The 21,885-nt window shown below is 36.4% G+C and overlaps 2 protein-coding genes across 3 annotated transcripts in view; one reads left to right on the plus strand and one right to left on the minus strand.

The window, feature by feature from the left end:
- LOC104474368 (DGAT1/2-independent enzyme synthesizing storage lipids) overlaps positions 1 to 21,885 on the minus strand; it is a 688,180-nt gene that overhangs the window by 277,936 nt on the left and 388,359 nt on the right. The gene's annotated exons all lie outside the window — the stretch shown is intronic.
- RP1 (RP1 axonemal microtubule associated) overlaps positions 1 to 21,885 on the plus strand; it is a 181,203-nt gene that overhangs the window by 77,976 nt on the left and 81,342 nt on the right. The window contains 6 exon segments of the mRNA XM_086742338.1: positions 2,304 to 2,529; positions 10,744 to 10,898; positions 11,547 to 11,625; positions 14,597 to 14,678; positions 16,859 to 16,914; positions 17,068 to 17,100. Of these exon segments, the coding sequence (XP_086598464.1) occupies positions 2,304 to 2,529; positions 10,744 to 10,898; positions 11,547 to 11,625; positions 14,597 to 14,678; positions 16,859 to 16,914; positions 17,068 to 17,100 (631 nt within the window).

Here is a 21,885-nt window from a genome sequence, read left to right on the forward strand (position 1 = left end):
TTAGACTTCCTTCTGAAAAAAATGTAATTTAGCATAATATGATAAATAAAATTAATATAGTTAAGAAAGTGGTGGCTTCACATTTTAGCCAAATCATACAATACCCAGTATAGATACGCAGGATTTTTTTTTTTGGTCAAGAATGTTTCAGTTTGCTTCGCAGCCAAATGACTGATTAGCTTTTTCAGAAGACAAAAGAGGCTCTTCAACAGAGTTTTCTAGTCCTGACTGAGTAATGAACACTGCATGCAAAGATGGCTGTGACACTCCTCTTTTGACAGGGATTGTGCCAGAATTTAATCACAGTCATGAGGTGACAAGGTTTTGATATTTTGTTTACTAAATTGTCCTTTAACACTTCTGCACAACAAACAGCAGGCAGTGCCTAGACCTCAGGAGAGCACCACCTTTATTGTTTGCAAATACTATACTTTATTCAGTTTGCGACAAAGTGTGAGAGTTCTAATATGTTGTTATATATATATTTGCAAGGCAACCTTAGCAGTCATAGAGTCATAGAATGGTTTGGGTTGGAAGGGACCTTAAAAATCACCTAATTCCAACGCCTGTGCCATGGACAGGGACACCTCCCAGTAGACTAGATCGCTCAAAGTCAGGTCCAACCTGGCCTTGAACACTTCCAGGGACAGGGCATCCACAACTTCTCTGGACAACCTGTTCCAGTGTCTCATCACCCTCACAGCAAATAATTTCTTCTGTATATCTAATCTAAACCTACCTTCTTTCAATTTAAAGCCATTACTTGTCCTATCACTACAGGCCCTTGTCAAAAGTCCCTCTCCAGCTTTCATTTGAGCACTGCAGAGGTCTCTGCTTTATGGCTGGGTGACAGGGTTATTATGGCAACTTAGCCTCTGTCCTGGCTACATTTTTGTTTAGTTTCAGAGAGCTTTTTGTCTGCTGCTGTAGTTCTGCTGTGAGTATTAGCAGCATATTTTTGATGCACATGGTTTTATTGCATTAATTTTACAATTATACGTTCAGTTAGCCCCTCTTACTTTAACATACTGTTTTAATATAGGAAAACCTTCTACTTTGGCCATAAATGTGACTTTATTCAGACTTTATATCACTAGCATATGTGCCATGATATCATCCTATGAGACTGAATGGTGCCAGGCTTACCTCAGAGGTGCAAGGAAATGATGATCAGTTAGGGTTGCAAGACCATTTTCTATGATGGTTCTCAGGACTATGAAATGTCAGTGTTACACTAGTCAGTGTCATTGCCTAGGAAAACGTTTAAACAAAAGAGTGAAAGGGATATGTCTCTAGTGTCTCTGACATTTCCCAGCTCCACAGAGAAAAGACACATTACCTTGTAATCTTCCTTAGCAAAAAATATTGAAGGGGAAACTTTCATTCTGGGACAGACTTATTAATGTTACCTTCCAGAACAGACCCAATGGACCTTCAAACACAAATCTTAGTTCATCATTTTTGGTGATCCGGACTGTTGGGGCAATGCTGTTGTTAACTGCTTGTCAATCCATTTTTTGTTTGTTTGCTTTTTGTTTTGATGCTAAACAGTACAAAATCGGTATAATGGTAAAAGAAACTATTCTTTTGTTCTTTTTTTCTCTGTAATTTTTTTTTCCAATACCATGAGCTTTCAAACACATAACTGAAAATGAAAGTTGTTAACTCAACATTGCTCAAAAAACTTCTGCAGCCCAAAATACAATGGCTCTTATTTCAGGGCTGCGGTATTCAATGTGACATAGTTATGTTTTACTGCTTAAATTTGCTGCAGTGTGGCGTCAGCCCTTACAGAAACAGTTAATGCTGACACCAATGCACATAAAAAGAGAAGATAAAGCGAAAAGTGGGCCATAGCAGACTGATAAGTAGTAGGAATAGTTAATAGGGCTCTGCTGATATTAACTGTATGGACTGCAAAATACATTATTTCATGCAGCAATGACTGAAGGTACTTCTGCTTGTCAAAGTATTTGTCTAGAAATAGAGTTTTACATTATCACACTACAAACTTGAATTCGTCAAGAGATCTAAAACCAGATTGAATTGTTTGAGCCCTTTAGTCACTTTAAATAATACAGTACTGAAGTCAGTAAAATTATACTTGCAGACTACTCTACATGCTTTTGCTTTATTGCTCTGAGATTCATTGTATGTTAAGGCTTCATTTTCTAAAGAAACTCTTTACTTTAAGTTACATTAGTTGCACATTTAGCTTCCATGCCCAGTGTAAGAAGGATTGCTAAAAGACAACAATTATAATCTGTTTTTAAAATCTGGGATTTGTTTTTTTGTCATTACAGATTAATCTCAAAGACCTCGGGCAGCTATATAAAATCCGCATTGGACATGACAACACTGGAAATGATCCTAGTTGGTACCTGGAGGAAGTCAGACTTGAAAGAGTAGTCCCTCTTCCTGATGAAGAGATTTGTCTCCCCATAGAGTGCTGGCTTGCAGAAGACAAGGGTGAAGGTGATACATGGAGAGAAGTGGCAATAAGAAACCCCGCAAAAGATCTTTTGCCGTGTATGTATTTTAGATCATGTGTTTACTAGGCATATCCTGTGAGTATATGGCAGCTTTTCACATTTCTTCCAGGGCAGACTGCCCAAAAGCCATTGTAACCATGAAACAATCCCTTCCAGATTCTTTCTAGTTCCACAGAAGTGGGAAGTGATCATTTTACCCCTCTCCTTTCCTCTACAAAATCAGAATAATAGCTTTCGCCAGGGCATCTTACCCTTATAAAATTCTTGGTCTCTCAGAGTGCCCCTAAATTGCTGGCAAATACCGCTCTTTAGAGCAACACATCAGGCAGGACATCAAGACATTATCAAGGTATGTAATGTCAGGTGATATCCAGTTCCTTTTAGCAAGTTTAATATAATCCTTTCTTGTGCTGCATAAAATATTCTTTATCAGAAATCCATGATCTGAATCATCACACACATGTTTTCCAAATCAAACTCCAGTCACAGCTGTTCATATAGAAATTGTTAGCTGCAGGGTAGCACTTTAGTGCTTAAAAGTTTACCCAGCTTTGACGCACTTTGTTCTCTTCAAATGAAGCAGGAAATAGCCCATCATATAAAGTTATTATTTAAAATGTCCTGGGCCTCTACAAAGGAACAGGGAGCCAGTATATTCATTTAGCATTATGGATTTTTAAAATAGATTCTCCTTACATTAACAGAATGACAGAGACGCAGCTGATATATAATACTGTCTGCCAGTGGTAGGTCTTACATAGATAGATGCTATCATTCAGGCAAACTCTATTCAAAATGAAGCTGTGAATATTGCAAGGAATCAGTGATTCAACATAAAAAAGGGTCATTGTGCACTTAGTGACAATCAAATCATTTCAGAAGAAAATGTCAAACAAGTGAAAAATCTCAACTCAAAAGAATATAATTCTCTGAAAAAAACATCAAGACTGGTGATATGTGAATGTCTTCCATGGGTTTTAAGGCCAAAGGGAACTACTGATCTCTGTTACAGAGGCCAGAAGATACTGAGAAACACATATGTGCCAGCTCACATTTCCCCTCTCCACTTCTTTGTGTGTGTGTGTGTGTGTGTGTGTGTTAATTATTCTGCAGAGTATTTAGTGACTTCAATAAGAGATTTCAAAACCTGGAATAAGCAGGATGAACTAGGCCCTATGATCATTAACAAATACCACATTACCATATGCCACTTCTTGCAGTGACATAAATATCATCTAGTGGTGCAGTAGAAAAATAGTGCAGAAGCCAATTAAGTTGTATGAACAATTAATTCAACACCAATAACTCAAATCTGCATTATGCACTCTGAAATACCCATTCATATAATATTCTGGTAGATGCACTCAATTTATGTACTTCTATGTGAAAAATCAAATCCGTTGTACCAAGAAGTAGGAATATATTTAAAACTGCACATTTATTTACTTTTTAATCATTATCTTACTGTATCTTTCCTTGCTTTTGCAAGAACATCATTATTTTTATTAAAATATATGTCTTAAGTTTGTAAGAAAAGACACATCAGAAAAGATTTGGAAATTTCTTGAAATTTTAAGTTTTACAAATGAATTATTGATTTTAGGCACATTTAAATTGAACATCAATATAAACTCAGGAAGGCCTCCCAAGGATTTCCTATTTAGTTTCTCAAGAACAAGCAAATGAAACACTATCCATTTGCATTTCCCATTTAAAAGCTAATTGCTTACAAGTACTGGACTAAACCACATCAAGTCACTTTCTCCAGCAGAGCAAATGATGTACTATTTATTACTTAATGATACTCTGATATGATTTAGTAATTTGTATCCTGCATTTTCAATTCAATCTGTTATCTTCTAATGGTATTAAATTTGCTTAACGATGAAAATGATGTGCTGGAAACTTTAAACAAAATGAACAAATATACACTAAGCTCAGAAGGCAAGGTTTTTTAGATTACTATTCTTTAACACTTACTTTATTACTTAACTTCTCTTTTAGAAGAGAGGGTAATTTTTTCCTTATCCTTTTTCTCCCTGTCTCCAGCCAGACTATACTGTGCACTCAATAGGGATCTAAAACATTGGAGGTGATTTTTGGGTCCTTGTCCTTCTTTTTTTTCTAGCCTGTCTTCTTCAAATCCTACGTTATTTCCTGATTGTCAGCTTTTCTTTACCTTCCTCTCCTACATCTCTTCTTTTCCATTCAAATTTATCATCTTGGTAACTCCCCTTAGTTTTTCTGACTGCCTCCAATACACCTCTGTCTTTGTCTTTCCTTCTTTTCTTATTTTTTCCCTGTTGCCAAATCTTCTAGGGCTGTGGCTCCTTTTTCTACTCCTATTCTATCTTCTCTTTTGCTTTTCCATCCCTGGGGATTTTAAAAACTTCACCTGATCTGTCTTTGAAATTGTCCCTGAACTGAGCATGCCATTGAACCAGGTGATCCCTGGAGGTCTGTTCCAACCCATTTTTTCTGTGGTTCTTCTACCCAGTCTCACTTTTTTTTCCTGGCAGTTCCAGATATTGTTTTTAGTTTACCAAACTTTACGAGTATTGGATTGCTTATTTGTTGCTGTTGTTGATTTTGTTTTATCCCCTAGTTACTTTGTGATGCACAAAAGCAAAGAAAAATTGTTCAGCAATTTTCTAAGTGATATGCATTGGAAATCAGTGATCATGTCTTGAACTGGGTAAATCTTAAGTGTCACTCAATGAAAATAAATAGAAGCCATTAAAAATTGTTTACATTTAGCCTTAATGCTGCACCAAACTTTATATTTACCCTTCTGTCATGGCAAAATGCAAAACACTATTTGTGCAAACTGGGTAGTAAATACCAAATGACAAAACCATGTGACAGAGATTCAATCTTGCTGTTTAACAAATCATGCCAAAATGGCTGTTTCATTCAAGCAGGCATGTCACATGGAAAAAAAAGGCAGAACATTTTTATTACTGTGTAATACTGTACTAATATCTTGGATCACTATCATTAAGGGAGGACTGAGTAGAAGGTTTGACAATCTTAATGTTGTGTATCATTTACCATCTCTCTAGGTTTTGTGTTCTTTGGCCAATTTGTCTGTTTACACTAGCGGCCTGATGGGAGTGGATTTGCACAGTGAAGCAGTTGGCACTAAAAATCCAGTGAGTGAAGGGTCCACTGTCCTCATTACTTGCGTTTAGGGGGAAGTTATGCTGGGCTTGAGCTAGTCTGTTCCCACAGACTGACTACCAATTTGTGGCAAGACAGCCATGGCAGTATTCCTAGAACATATCCTCTGGTTTATTTTCATCCAAAAGGAATCATGTTTTTTGCTCTAAACCCACTCCATGCTGCAAACTAGAGAGAAGTAAGGAGGGCCAACCAGAGGATTCATTTTCTTTATTCAAACTAATGTGCTTTTGTAGGCACACCAGTGTCATTAGGCTCAGACAGCTGTAGTCTGGAGGAAGCTTATATAACGTACTTTGAGTAATAAGTGATAAAGATATTTATCTTGAATACATCTGCTGTTAATTAGAATTATAAAATAATGACTGTACTTTTCTTTGGTAGAATTACTCTGAAAAGAGCCGACAATGGGACAGTAGTTTATAATAAGTCAGCAGAAAAGGACCCATATATTTTCAGTTAAAGCTTTCATTTTCTTATTCTTACCAATAAATTCTTCTTTAATTCTATCAGGATCATTTTCTTCTTCTCCCAAGACATATCAAAATATTAGCTTAATCTTTAAAGCAAAGCAACCTGTGACGCTTGCTTACTGTTTATATTTTCCAAAGGACTCCCTGTACTTTGTACGTTACTCCTTCAGAAGGAAATAAGAATTATATATTGTGCTTGCAGATTGGGGCCAAAATAACTCTTACCATTGGTGAATGATCAGGAATATACTAACTTTCTGTTTTGGAAACCTTGATTCAGGTGACCAGAATAAGAAGTCTGGAAAAAAAGGGTTCTCTAACCTGCATTTTGTTGCCCTTAGTATGCCCTTAGGTTACCTTTTCTTCATAGCTAGAGAAACAAAACTTCCTTTCTCTCTCCCATTTATTCCAACTAGTTCACGTTCTCATGTTGTCAACAGATGCCAGAAGTTGGAGTTGAGACTTAAAAAACCACCTGAAATCTCAAGAGGCAGCAGTAGTAACATTTTTATGGACTGAGCAAGTATAAATTTGGTACTTGTACATTTGACTTCCCAGTGACACATACTATTTTTGATACTTTTGATATGCCTTTTTTTTTTAACATAGTCATCATACTCCTTTAATGTCTGTTTTTCATGGAGCCTTTTAGAAGCTCCCTATCTCAGCCTGAAAAGATTTTACCTCCCTTTTTTTCAACAGTTTCATCCACACATCCATGTCTCAGAGTTTTCTGTTTGATTACAGAGCTCATCTAGAGTTACTCTGTTACCAATTTGAACATTTCAGTCACTTATTTTCTGAAAGGTCATTTTCTTTTAGTGACTACTAACTGATATTTTTTCCTGCTATTTTGTATTAATTAATCCTCTTACATACCTTATTGAAGTTATTGTGTTTTTCAAGATGTTTCTTCTGTTACTTTGATGTACCCCACATTAGATGGATGTCTAGGTGTGAGTCTAACAGATCCCTCATGATATTGAAACAATATTCCCTGACTTCTGTTCAGTTGTTGTTTTTATGATATAATTTTCAACTTTTTCTTTCCTTTTTTTTTTTTTTTGCCTATGGGCCTAACTCTCTGCTTTGTCACCCTCATTTTCAGCTGGTGTAGTTTCACTAAATCAGCGTATAGTAAAATGAAATTGCTACTGTAGAATAGAGGATCAGGCAATAGAGTTCCAATTCTTAGAGTTTTGGGATGGCTTTTGGCATGACCAGTGAAGCAGGTCTCCATTTCAGATGTAGTAGCAGTGGGGACCTCAGAGTAGGTCAGCTTCTCAAAGGAAAATGAACCAAGGTCACAGAGGCTGAGTGTTTTTGTTTTACTCTATATGCAAACCCCCATGTTTTGTGAACAGTAGGCAGAAAGCTACAAAGAAGCAAATTTCACATAAGAGTTTTGCTGTCTCCGCAGTATGCTCGACTGGTAGATTCATTCCCAGATTTGGTTGTATCTGTTCCCTGTGCTCATCAAACTACTGTTGCACCTTGTCTTATCTCATCCTTCTTGTTCTTATATTTAAGAAATCTGTAGCTCAGGAGCAGTGAACTCTAGTACCTTTTGTAGCTGTTCTGTGATCTGGAGGAACTGCTTGATAAAGTTTGAAAAAATTGCATCCACTCAACCTGGTCTGTGCCTAGATTTCCACTTGTACAGAAAAGGCTTAACCTCCACAATCTGTTTAGCGAATGTTTATATGAATGTCCAAGCATTTCTCCATAGTGGCAAGTTCTAAGTAGGCATGTACAGCATTATTTGGATAATATTTCTGTGCTTAATTTTTTGTGTGTTTCCTATAAAATGCATTGTAACATATCCTTAAGTCAAAGTAAATGAACCTTCCATTTATTATCCTAATATAGCAGCTTTTATTGTTAATTTGTGCAAAAATTTATAGTGCAAACTGGTCGTTTTGTTAAGAAGGTTTCTTTATAAATAATGCAGATTGTGTAGCCTAAATAAATGCCAGACCTAACATTTTCCAGATGGTGAGAGATGTATAGACACAAGGAGCTATGAAAAATATTTTCCAGTTCTTTACATTTCAACATGTGCATGTTTTCTACTTCAAACTGATTTATTTAGGCTTGTAGCAATAGAAAGCTGTATTTGATTAGATCATTATCAACTGTCTGGTTACCACAGAGCTGCATGGTGCTACAAAATGAGCTGTCATTTATTTATCTGTTAATATCTTTGTGTTGTGTTATAATTATCTCTTATTCTGTTCTGCTGTGTCCCGTACTTAATCCATTTGGTTCATTCTCCCTTCAGAAATGAAATAACTTGTTGGTATTTTCTTCTTGTAATCATTTATTGTTAAAGGGCTTCTTAAAAAAATCCTTGCATATGCTTTAAAATTGTTCTTATAGTTACTTAAATGTTGCAGTTTTTATCGTGAAAATTACTTGTGTGTGTATGTAATACAGATACCAATGTTTGTTCGTAAACAGTTGTAGCATAAACAGTCTATAGCCTTTCTTTTGGCTTTTATTTGAGAAACGCAGATATTTGGCTTTTATTTGCAAAACTGGGAATGTAAGTAAGGATGTAAAAGTGTGGAGAAGACTTAACATTGATACATCCCTACTTTTACTAATCCCCAGTGCCTTAATCTATGGGTAGTCCAGCCCTATTATTCAAATGAGTGGTCACAGATGTATATAGTTGTTAGGTTTTCTTTTGGAAATATGACCTCTCTTCTTCCACATTCTGAAAGAATTTGCCTCCTTATGATCCCTGCAGCTCTTTGCTTTGTTGCACGTTTCTTTTCATAGTTTGCTGTCATCCTTTATTCTCTGTCCTTTGAACAGTTTCTTGTTTGTCTTATATTATCCTGTTGCTAATCTGCACACAGTTATGATTATACTAAGAGTTAAGATATAAAATGTCACTTGGATATATAGCTTAATTATGGTAATTATCAGATCCATTTATCTTTGTTACTTGCCTTTCATATCTACCATTTGTTTTAATGTGATGTTTTTGTGTTAAAAACCTTGAAACTAGTTTTTATAAGGCTCTGCCAAATTTTTGAAGATATGTATGTACTACTGAGATCAATTTTATGTTACAGGCTAAATGTTGATAAATTAGTACATGGATGTCAGCTGCAGCGAATGCTTGGAGTTACAGAAAATAATAAAATGGATCAAGGGACACCATTCCTATTTTGAGTCACAGCTGTAATAGCAATAAAGAGTTGGGGAGACTGTCTTTGCCAGTTTAGGATCATTTTATACAGATTAAAAGAAATATTCTAATGCGGTTAAGCATACAGTCTGTCCATCAAAATTTCCTTTCTATCTTTCAGTACATGTGGAGCTATTTTTTTCCCTTAAGTATTTGCAGTATTATTTTATACTTGTATAGCTTCTTCACTGGGAATCAGAAACAGCCACTCTTCAATGATGGTGGACGACATGATGTTTGAGTTTTATAAGTTTTTTAGGGTCCAGTGAACTAAAAATTTAAGGAAATGTCAGGTTCTACTAGTTATTTGGTGGTATAAGAGCAATAGTATTTTAATTAGTTTTTGTAGAATTTTGTTTAGTTTCAAACATTTTGCTATAATTTTCTGTTTTCATCTTAGTTCCTTCTTAAAAGTACTGTTTAATTGTGTTTGTTAGGGATTCTGCTACCTTTCTTCACTCCCAAGAGCTATTAAAATTATCTATCAGTGAAACAGTAATCTCCTCTGTGATCTACTACATAGCAGCAGAAATGGCCAACTGTGATTAAAATAGAAACACGGCATGGAAAAATTGCCATTAAGATGTAAACAACAAAACTTTTTGTAAAAGTCATAATAAGAAAAACCGAAATGAAATATACTAGTATGTGATTACTGCAATTTTTTTTAAAAATAAGTTTGAATATTTGGATAATTCGAAAGATAGTATTAGCTTTGGTCTAAACCAGAAGGAGAGGCATTAAAAAGTTGTAAATATATTTAACTAAGAGCTGTTTCAAACAGTGTTAACATCCACTAGTGATAAATGTTGAAACCTTCAAAACCAAGTTGTGTGTACACTTTTTATAGACGAGGGAGTGCATTCATCTGCTTGCCCACTGTTGTATGCAAGGTAAAAATCTAAAAACTCTAGGAGTCATGATTGCTGTTCTCCTTTTAAGATTAAATGAAGGTTATCCGTTCAGAAAATACTGTTTTGCACAAATCAGGTGGTTGAAAATGCCTTGGTACCACTAAAATATAGCTATTATTTGAGACCATGACTAGACGCAGTTAGGTGGTCTCCAAATAACTTGCCAAGAAAGACTTTGCAAATTAAGTCCTGAAATCGTGAATAGTCAACAGAGTAATGGAGTGCTAGGGAACACTTCTTTGATGGGCTGCTTTGCTGAGCAATGCACCGCTATACTCAGCATAATACATTTTTTTTTTGAGGCACGTATTTTAATATTTTTGTGCACAGAATTACAAGATTTGAACCTGGAAGGGACAAGTGCATGGTTAGCTGTTGCTATTCCAAACTTGAAAGTCGGTACAGTCTTTTGGCAAAATTTTGATAGGAAGCTTTGGAATCATGTGCAAACTACAAGGATAATCTCAAGCTTTTTCTTCTTCTAGTGTTGGTGTATGAGGTCCATGTATACACCGGTGCTAAGCTTGGTGCTGAAACAGATTCCAATGTTTTTATCAACCTCATTGGGACAAGAGGAGATGCTGGCAAAAGGAAGCTCCATAGATCTGTGAATAATAATGTAAAATTTCAACACGGACAGGTGAAGTAAAAACAATACTACTTCTGATCAATAAGAGTAAATTATGGCTAGCAAACTATCTCTTCAATAAGTGTAAATATATTTTTATTTTCAAGTTTTATTCAAGCAGTTTGCACTGTCTGGCATATTTTCCTTATTAAAAATTACTTACATGATTACATCATACGAATATTTTTTATCTGCTCTATGAATCATTTACTGAGAGCATTGCATAGGAAAATTTGAGTATTCTGGTTATTTATATTGTACATGTAGATAAAATGGTAACAATAACATTTTTGTTCTCCTGAACAGATCACTGTGAATTTTAGAACTGAGTTCTAAATCCTTATTCGCAAGTATGTTTTGCCGTCTTGGTGAGGTAGATAAGGCTAGAAAATGTAGTACAGGGATCACTAAATAATTCGTTACAACTGATCCTTGTGTCATGCCAAAGGAATTAAGTGCTGTCTCTATGGAGTAATTTTAAAGTGTTATTCACCTTAGAAAGCTTTGAAAAATCCTCACTGATTGGCTAGGACCAATATAAGACACCTATATTCATTTTGAAAAAAAAAAGAGAGAAAAAAAGCTCCTATTCTATACTGTTATAATCAAAGCAATAACTGTGTTCAAGACCTTTATAATTTTCCTTGTATGGTTCCACAGATGGATATTTTCTGCATAAAGGCTGTCTCACTGGGAGACTTGGAGAAAGTTCTGATTAGCCATAATGGAGCAGGTCCAGGTAGGATTTAACTTCCTAGAGATCAATCTGTTTTCAAGCCCTTTTAAAACACAACGGATTTTATTTATATTGCATCCTTCACATAAAGTGTGACAGAAGGTCTTGCAGTGATAAAAAGTCTTCCCGCAGACTGGTCACTGTGATGGGACAGTGAAAAACAGTGGTAATGGATAGCAAAAAGGACATGAGTTTAAAGTTAAATACTATCATTCCACTCTTTGTTTTCAAGTTTATTTGTAAGAAAGCCCTATTTATTTGCATATGGAAAACTCATTAAAGCATTGCTTTCATTGTAAAAACATCCGTCATTGGAATAAGAGTGAAAACTGTCCAGCATAGAAATAAAGATATTCAACACCTGCTTTACTACCAAACAAATTCTGAGTAGCTATAGCGTAACGTCCTTGCTGCTTTGGACAACGGTAGAAGATTTGGTTATTTATTGGATCTATGTGAGTCAATGTGGAGCTACTCCAGTGAGTGATATTGCATTCAGCTTGTAGGGTTTTCAGAAAAAAAAAAAAGATATAATTTTGTGATGAGATTAATTGTTGACAGACTCTTGAGGTGTGCATCTCTGGAATGATGTAAATTAAGAGAAAGATAGCATTTAAAAGCACTGAAGACGTAAATACTGCAAATACGTTTGCAGATTAGTGGCTATGAAGAAGTTAGATGAAGAGAAGGGCTTTTAAAGCAGTTCAGGGCCACACTGATAGTAGATGAGAAAAGCACTTTTACCCTGCTCTGCTCTGAAATGGCCTCAAACAACACCCATCTTGCTGACTGCCTGTACTGCCAAGACGTAACACAGAAGGCAGTGTGGTGGAGCCTACTTTCACTCTTTTCCCCAGGACACCATACTGTGCTCTCTTCCCTCATCTCTCCTTTACTAGGCAGCATAGCTGTATCCCAGGAACAGCATTACAAATCTGCAACCTGACTCTGCTATCTAAGCTGTCCTTTGACAATGGAGTTCAAAATCTGTGGTTTTGGAGGATTGTCTAAACAGGACAACGGATTGAACTTGTATAACAAAATTTATGCCTCAGTAATTAAGATGATTGTTCAGATCTCACAGACCTCTTCTGATCTGTATCCAAAACTAGCCCCAGATAAGCTTGGCCTGAGGTAACCAGGGGAGTTGAGAGCTGGAAAAGGATGGTGAGTCAAGAGAGAGACCGTCTAGAGACCCGGTCTTCTGGGGACTGAGAGGGAGGAAAGAGGCTTCCTTTAGAGGTGGGCCTGACCTTTTTTCTAATCACTTCACTTGCCTGAGTGATAGGGCAGAAGGTCTTTAAGCTTGATTTAGAGACTGTCTTGAAAGGACCGTAGAACATCTGCTTTCTTTGGGGCTCCTGGACTGCAGGGCATAGATCGTCTCCTACAGCCACTCTGAATGAGGAAAGAAAAGGAACTTTGTCCTAGACTGCAAGATTTTGGCATTGGTCAGGTGTGAGTCACTGATGATGTGTCTTATCTGCTGGAAGAACCTTCTCCTCTGTAAAAATCTTCTATATTTACTTGTACATTTACATAGGCAGCACCTTTCATCTTTTTTTGGCCTATTTCAAAATGACCTGCCTGATTGCTGGTGAATCTTGGCCAGGCTAGTAGGCTCCTTCCAATGAAAGAGCATCTGAGATACAGGAGGGTGACGGAAGAAGCTTGCAGAGTGTCCTAATGTGCCCTGGGCCTGAAGGTTTGAGGGGGAGATGCCATTCTGCTCCATTCACTGCCTGGACAAGCCCTCCTTATGGATCAGAGAGTTCTGCCTTCTAGGGACTTCCAGACTCAGATGCAACAAGGGAGGCAGAGCATGAGAATAAATAGGACAGTTGCCGCCTTCTGACCGAAACATCTCTCACGCTGTTTTGCTACAATGCGCTGATAAATAATGGTATGAGTCAGGCAAAATCTCACAAGCAATATGACAAGTTGTGAGTGGTGCAGACACGGTGAGAACAGGATATTTGAAAAGGGCTTAGCAGGAGAAGTGTACCAGTCACTTGGATGGTTATTGGAAGTGATCTAAGAGATCAGCATGGATGTGGCAGTGATTACTGCTGTTAGGGAGAAGATTAATTCAGTAGCCCAACAGAAGTTAGGCTGCACAGTTCCGTGTCTACTGGTCCCACTAGCAGCAAGGCTGAGTATGCATTCCCAGTATACACAAACATATTTATAAAACACATATATGTGTGCACACAGCTGGCCATGTAGATCAACACAGACAGGAAATCAGCACTCATACAAACACAAACAGCACCAATGGCCTTATCCTGTTATCTTTTCCAGCTGATCAGAATGACAGTCCATCAATGGCAAATACGTACATATACACACAGTATAGGTGTATAAGGCCTCCAGTAGCTGGCCTTCGACACTCAGTATATCTAGTCGCTGATCCTGAATTCTTGAATCCTCAGATCCTCAGTTTTCCCACTTACTGGCACATAAACATACAAAGTTTCTCCAAGGCTCCAGCCCCACTCCATTTGCAAGTGAGAGCAGCAGTCTTAATGATTTGTTAATTAATACTCATATATGCAATAACAACTTCACTCACAGAGGACCAAAATTTCCAGCCTTCACACAGATCTCAGTTAACTGCATAAACAGATTTCACCCAACATCCTTGTGCCTCATCACAAGGAATCAAAAGACAGACTGGGATGTGAATGGTGTTGGCAGTTCACGGATGTATGCATATACTTGTCTCCAAGGGAAAAAACTCACCCCTCTTAAAATTAAAATAGAGCAAGGCAGAGAAGAATTAACATTGTACCTCTTGTGAGAGACACAGAATAATAAAGCTTTCATCCTGTTAATATGTCTTATCTATTTAGCTGAACTCTGTCTTAATATGACCTGTGTTTCTGCTGGAAAAAGACAATCTAGGCTTTTTGCTTTAAATTTATTTTTAGAGAGGCATTATTTCACATGATAAACTTTTGTAATTTCAACACAGGCAATGGATGGTTCCTGGATAAGATTGTCATCAAGTATAAAGAAGGAAAGGAAGCTCAGGAGGTTGTATTTCCTTGTAATAGGTATGCCATTCATGGGGAAAAATAATTTGTTACAGCGCTGGCAACCTAAGGAAAAAATTGCAGAACAGACATATGCACACAGCCTAGATATATGAGCAATGCCCGTGTTTTTCCAGGCATTATTTATCCCAATATACAAGGGATGCAAAATTTTGCCACGGAAGACAAAGAACAAAGTTACTGTATCGATATAGGAGGGAGTCATAGCCTAATGCCCAAACCCAAGTGTTGCGTAGGAGAAATGGTGCATTAATCTTTCTTTTATCGAAATTATACAGAGACCACATGAAAATAAGTAAGATTTCAGTTCTCAGTGTTTTAAAAAGTATTATGTGTAAAGATCTAACTGTACTGATTTTTTTCAGTTTCTCAGTCACTGAAAACATTATATACATCCTGGAAATCTTTGCTAAGACCTTTAACTTTTCTCCTAACGGAGAGCTACAATATTTCCTTTCATTTAGTAAGTCTCTACTTGTCTGTCTTTTTAGACCTAGAATTTTGCTGCCATGGGAAAAATTGGAAAATGCTCAACTCTTAACAATTACCGAACAGCCTATTTTTCAAAATTTTTTTTTTATTACCTGAGGCAACGGCAATCCATAGTTTTAGCAGTCGTTGAGTTGACTCATATGGTTGTAACAGAAAAAAAAAATTCCCATAAAATAAGCCAATAGGTGAAAGTAAGGATTTGTGTGTGTTATTTCTATATTAGTATACTTAATAAAATAGAAATAATTTGAAGAATTGTAATTTAGATACAACTAATTATATTCTGTAGTATGTGGTTTCTGGAACTTACAAGTTTGTGTTACATGGTTGAAATAGTTTCCATGTTATTTTGGGAACTCTGCCTTGAAGTCTTGAAAATGTTTAAGGGTTCCATAAAGACAGTTCTCCTCCTCTAGGAATCCTGCGTGTTTACAAAAAAAAAACCCCAGGGTTTCAGTTTGCAAATTTCCTGGAAATTACTAGCTAAGAACCATTTATTCCTCTCAGAACTATTATTCTGATAATCAGGTTTTCGGTTTGGTTTTCCTTTTTGGCTACTTGGCTTTTAAATTGGTTTGATGAGCATTAAAGATGGTTTTTGGAGGAGCAGATGAATGAGACAATTGTTTCTTTAATTACAAGGAGATTTTATGAGACTTCTCTAAAGAGAAGGATACTTAACGAAAACACCGAGGCTCTCTATAAAACTGCCTTGTCAAAAAAAAAAATTAGGCTCTTAGAAAATTATTAGAGACATTATATATAGAACTAGGGGAGTCCTGCCATTGTTTGCCGTTTGCCTGCAGTTTAAGTGTGCTGACAATGTGTCAAAGTTTATGTTCTATTTTTAGAAACTGCTCGTGATCTTTTGTTTCTTAGGAGAGAATGAGGAGATAGCTCACAGAAGTTGATCAAGCTATTTATTGCAATGATAGTTGAAATATAGCAGAGTTTAGACTTCATGCATATGAGATTTATTGACAGAATTTTGTTATATACAGGAGGTGAAATATACTATGGACCCTTGGGTTTAACTGAATGCAAGATCAACATGGAGCCAATAGAATAGAAGTTGATAGCATGTATTTATTTGTTTTTAAATAAGTGAGATTGTTAAAGGCTGTAAAGTGTTATTATATCAGCAAAGGAGATCAACTGAAAGAGTATGGATATGTTTGTGGTGAAATGATATTGCAGGAAAGATCTTTAAATTCATCAGTATAAAAGACAAAGAAAGTTAAAAGAGAAATTTGATTCATTGCTGCAGATCTACAGAAGCTTTAGAAACTTCCAGACCTGCAGGGGTTATGTATCATTTTAAGTGCAATGAAAATAACTAACTACTGCAGGTCATACAACCCCCTCAAATGTACAGTTGAGTCTGATCCTGTAAATAATTAGTGTTTCATATAATGTCTACTTCATACAGTGCTGTAGCACTTCATATCATATATCTACAATGAAAATTCCTATTTGCCTGAAGCAGAGTGAGCCAAATTATCCTAATATGAATAAGGTCAACTATGATGAATGTATAAAAGAAAATTCAATCTAGGAAGTAGTTTTAAGACATAATTTGATTAAAAAGTATTTAAAAATACTATTGGAGAGAGAGGGTAATTGTCAGATTACTTGTAATATACTGATAATTGTTATTAATCTTATTATTTTTATTTTTGCAATGAAAGATGGTTAGATGAATATCAAGATGATGGGAAAACTGAGAGGGAGCTAACTGCCAATAGTAAGTATTTTGTTAAAAAAAATTAATGTCATAGCAATATAGTGTATACTTAATGCCCAGTTATTACTGAAGAACCCTTCTGAATAAGACTGTAAATTAACAAGAAAAGTGATAATAAAATTGTTCACTTTTTTTTTTTTGTTCGTATTTTAGAGGATGGCAATTCAAAGAAGGCATTCCTTAAAGGTAAGAGTTGTTTTCTATGCCATTGTTTTTGCTGTTTAAATTTAATCTGCAAATCAGTGTTAAGTGACAAATATGTGAGCAAGTAACCTTATTTATATGTAAACTGTTAAATTTGAGAGAAAATGAAGACAAATTAGCTGGCAGTTGTCTACAGAAAGGACTAGGCCTTTATAAGTAATTGAGAAGACATGCTACTCATAAACCATTTCTGATTTTCTTCACATTTCTACTATTCTGTCCTGAAATAATCCAGGAATTCCTCTGAGAAGAGATTCAAGTGTTGTTTTGTTTATCCCAATGTCACTGTCATTTAACACATAGGGACAGGTCCCCTAGCAAACATCATCAAGTTGAAAAATGTGTTGTGAAGTGTCAGTGGAAGCATTTTCAGGTCAAAATCCATCAGGGTACTCCTGAAGTAGCCAGAAATAATGCAGTCTTAAACTTCAAATCCCTTAGTGAAGCTAAATGTAGTATATGCATTCAGTTGACTAAACCTGCTTGAATTAGTGAAAACATTTTAACAAAAAACTAAATACCCAGCTATTTTTATACCTAAAAGACAGCCTCATCACTGTAATATGCTAATACCTCTCAAGTGTTTAAAATTTGAGATACCATCTTTGTGTTTCTCCCTAATTAGAAAAGAGAAACAGACACAAGTCTCTTTATGAACATTCAACTGTAAATGTGTATTCTCTGTAACTATGTCTGCAAACTCTATGGCAGAAACTAAAGTTAAAAAAGTAACATTTACATTTGGCTCTGGAAACAGTGACTTGCCTTCTATAGGATGAGTCCTGATCTCTTGATCTAATTCCAGTTTCAGTGAAAATTAAATCATTCGCATTCAGTCAGTTTAGCCCACAGCTTTATTGTTCCACAGCAACATAACTTTGACAAGAGGAGACTGATTAACCAGGGAAGTAAAGGCTTTCCCACAGAGAAATCTGATGTTCAGAAGAGTGACTTGGAATTGGATTCTGCATTCCGCTACGTGCACAGTTCAGACATGCAGCCATAATATCTGTTTCACCTTATGTTCAGACAATAGACTATATTTTACTACTAATCAAAGTTTTTTCCAGTGCAGCTTCAATCTTTGTTGTGTTATAATAGGCAGGCACAGATGCACAGGCTGCTAAGAGTCTGTGTGTGTCAGGAGTGGTTAGACACCATATATTGATTATGAGGAGAAAGGAGTGGCTTATTCCTAATCAGTTTGTGAAATGTCACACTGTCAAAATGTCCAGAAGGACCCAAAGAATGTGTGCTGATTTCTTAGGCTGAGATCAGACCTTCTGAATAATGAAGATGTAATGGAGAAGAACATTTTTAGGAACTATTCTGGTAATTAACTATGCATCAGCTTAGCTTGAATTGCTCTTTAGCCATCTTTTCTTTACCCAGGGGCTCATGCCAGTGAGGAGCTGAGGTAGATGAGAGATCGTGATTTTATGCCTCATGTAAAAAAGGCATGAGCAGGACTGATCTCAGCATTGTTCACAGTTTAATTTGTGTTGTTGTACCGGTTATCTCAAAGAACTTGCATGTGAAAAGATTGAGCTTTATAAGAAGGTAACAGTCACAAGAAGTTTGGAAAAGTGTCTTGTGTTCGGTTCTATGTCATTCCATCATGATAGAGTACCAGGGGTAGAGCTGATAAGAGAAAATTCCAGAGATGCAGAATCTTGGAAGAAAAAGTAATTGCCTTAAATTCTCCCAGCAGCCATAGCAGTGAAGATTTCACATGGCAGAGCAGATAGCAGCAATAAGCAGTCCCACTAACAATGGAGTTGAAACCTTTCCATATAATATACATTTACTGAATAAGAGGCAGGCAGCAGTGTTGATGTTAGGGAGCCAATGTTTTATGCGTTCATGTGGTCATATTCTATACGAGCTTCAGGGAAAGTAATAAAAAGTTAGTTGGGGTAATTCAATGGTATTTGGTGATTTTCAGAATAAGATCAATGTGCTTAGGTAAGGTCTATAACAAAGGTGACCAAAAAAACCCCAATAAGTCACTCTGAATATTAGAAATCTCGTTCTCTTTAGATAAAGCTAATAAGAAGTTCAACCATCTAGCCAAAAAAAGAGAGTTTGAAAGTCATCAATGCTAAGCAGGTTACTTGAGGGTTCTAAGTCCTTCTTCAGCCAGGCTGGCATTATGCCAGGTTCAATGAAGCATAAATCCCAGATCCCTGTGAATGCTGCTGCTGGCTATGGATTCTGCTAAAATGCAGTATGCCCATGTCAGGTTTTCCCAGCAACGTTTGTACATCTGTGGATTGTGGAGAGGCTCTGGCGAATCAAGCACAGAAACAGATTTATTTGTATTCTCTTGATTCTACCTTCTATGTTCAATGCATGAGAAAAAGACAAAAGGGATTGCCTTGGTAGGGAAGGTGGATAGCTGCTCTCAGCTCTCAAATAATTAAGTTGTTTTGAGGGTGAATGGGACTTCATATTGCTCTCTAAAATGTTTCCTACATTGCTGGTAAATTTAACTATTTCCACCTTCCATTTTCTCTTTTCCTTTTCTGCCTCAAAATAGGTGGAGTAGCATAATAGCATATAGCAAAAGTTTTTCTCCCAAAGCAAGGAGACAAGACTTAGTATATTCTAGTATTGTCCACACTGCAGTCACTTAAAAGAAGCTGAGTTCCTGTAATGTGGTTCCTGTAGGGTGCTCCGTGATATTGTGGGTTTTTGTGGGTTGCGCATAAAATGTATTCCAACGTTGATGAATGGAGGTCAGTTAATAGATATTTCTAGGTTGGCTCTTGTCTTATGCAAGATTGTTGGTATTAAGGCATATAGAAAATTCATTAAAAAAGAGAAAATATGCAGTAAATTCTCCCATGACTTCCTTCCCTTTAAAATTATTTCCTACCTTACCAGTATTTGCTAGTGGGGTAAGAATAATCACAGAATTCCCAAATTGTAAATAGATTGGTCCTGCTTCTAAAAACCAATGACAAGTGGAGGCTGAATTACCTAAGAAAATAAAATAAGCACACTGACTGCTCTGCCTCAAGGCAACACAAATTTCTACAACCTCTGGGAAGTAAGCAACCTGCTCATACATCTAGCAAACTGTGAATGCCATTCTAGGTCTCCTGTCTGGTGCAGCCATCCTTATCATGTAGCTGTGAAATGAATATAATATTAGACAAAACTTTTTTTTTTCTTATTCTGGCATGAGCAGCTTAAATGAATGTACTGAACTGACAGAAAATGCAGTCAGTCTGGTTTAGCTCAGTTACCAAATTGTAGAAGCATTAAAAGTAAAGACAGGAGAACAGACAAACACAGATGCTAAGAGGTCTTAAATCTGTTAACCACTGATTCATTTCCTGGAAAACTCCCAACTAGTGTCTTAGCCTTTCTTCTGAAACAATAATTAAAACCATAATCATGGATTTTAATTAAAATAAATCACGTTGCCTGAAATACCTTCTCCTAAACATGCTGTCTCTTTGAGCAAGGAACTAGAAGTTATGCATCAGTGCTTTCTCTTAACTTGGGGCTTGCTCTCTCCTGAAGCCAAGGGATATTACAGAGAGAAGAAGGAAGCTCACCTGGGAAACACAGTAATGCAAAATTATGTCAGTTTCTCCTCTGCTGTGTTCCTGGGTCAATCTTCAAAATAGGATATAGTTGGAGAGGATCAGAGCTTCAGGGCTATGCTGGGAGTCTTTGTAAAAATTTGAATAGCCTCATAAACCCTCAGAGTGCTCAGGAACAGCAGAAGCTCAAACGATGCTTGACTTCACCAAGTGTGACACCCTGAAGGGTACCACATGCCAACCTGGCACAGGGAGATAAAATTCAAGGCTGGCACATATATCAAACAACAAAAGTTCCTCATTAAGCAAAGTGTAGATCTTCCACATACTACCTTTGACTCATTCCTGGAAATGACCTCAAAAAAGAGTTCAGATGGAAGGATTCTTCCAACTACTGTGTTACTCAGCAGACTGACTGTGAGATGTGTATTTGCCTGCTGTTTTGTAGCTGAGCCCAGAAGAGTCAGGGAACAGTCAGATGTAATGCAGAAAAAGCTTCTATACCAAGGGAGAAACTAGAATTAGCTAAAGAAAACAATGTGAAAAACAGGGAAAAAATAATAAATCAAGAAAACCGGATCAGATTTTCATGCAATTTCCATCTCCAAGAAGGTGAAGGAAAACAAAAGGTATGAAAAAAATACACAGTGCTGTAAGAAAAGAATAACATCCAATTTATTTCTAAATTAAACTATTCTAACATTTATTTTGTTAGCACATTGTATTGTAGGCTTACACAAAATCATGAAATAGTTCTTCTTCATATTAATCCTATTAGCAAATTATCATATTATCACAGTACTGGTAACAGTCTAAACACAGGCTTTTGATTTCCTTCCATTGTTAAGTTCCTTTTGCCATGCAGGATCAAGTGTCTTTTCTACAAAGAATTCATTTGAATTCAGGGGAAGATTCACATTCAAGCAGTTAAGTAACTTTCGAGTCTATACTGTCCATCTAAGACACAGTATTTTTTCCACACCTGGAATATTTTTTTGTAGCTTCTTGGTTGCATTTTGGAGTTCAAATGTTGTTATGAGTACAGGTGACCTACCAAAAAGAACCTCTGAAGGCCCGAGCCATAAGCTGAGGTCAGTGCAAACAGTTCTTTGGAATTCCCTAAATTTTGTATTCAAGTCTAATGAAAGATTTGATCTGACAAAGGAGCAAACTGAACGTGACAAATTAGATTAGAAAAATCTGAGAAAATAGA

This window comes from Chlamydotis macqueenii, chromosome 2 (genome assembly GCF_036417535.1).
Source record: "Chlamydotis macqueenii isolate bChlMac1 chromosome 2, bChlMac1.mat, whole genome shotgun sequence".
Classification (NCBI taxonomy): Eukaryota; Metazoa; Chordata; class Aves; order Otidiformes; family Otididae; genus Chlamydotis; species Chlamydotis macqueenii.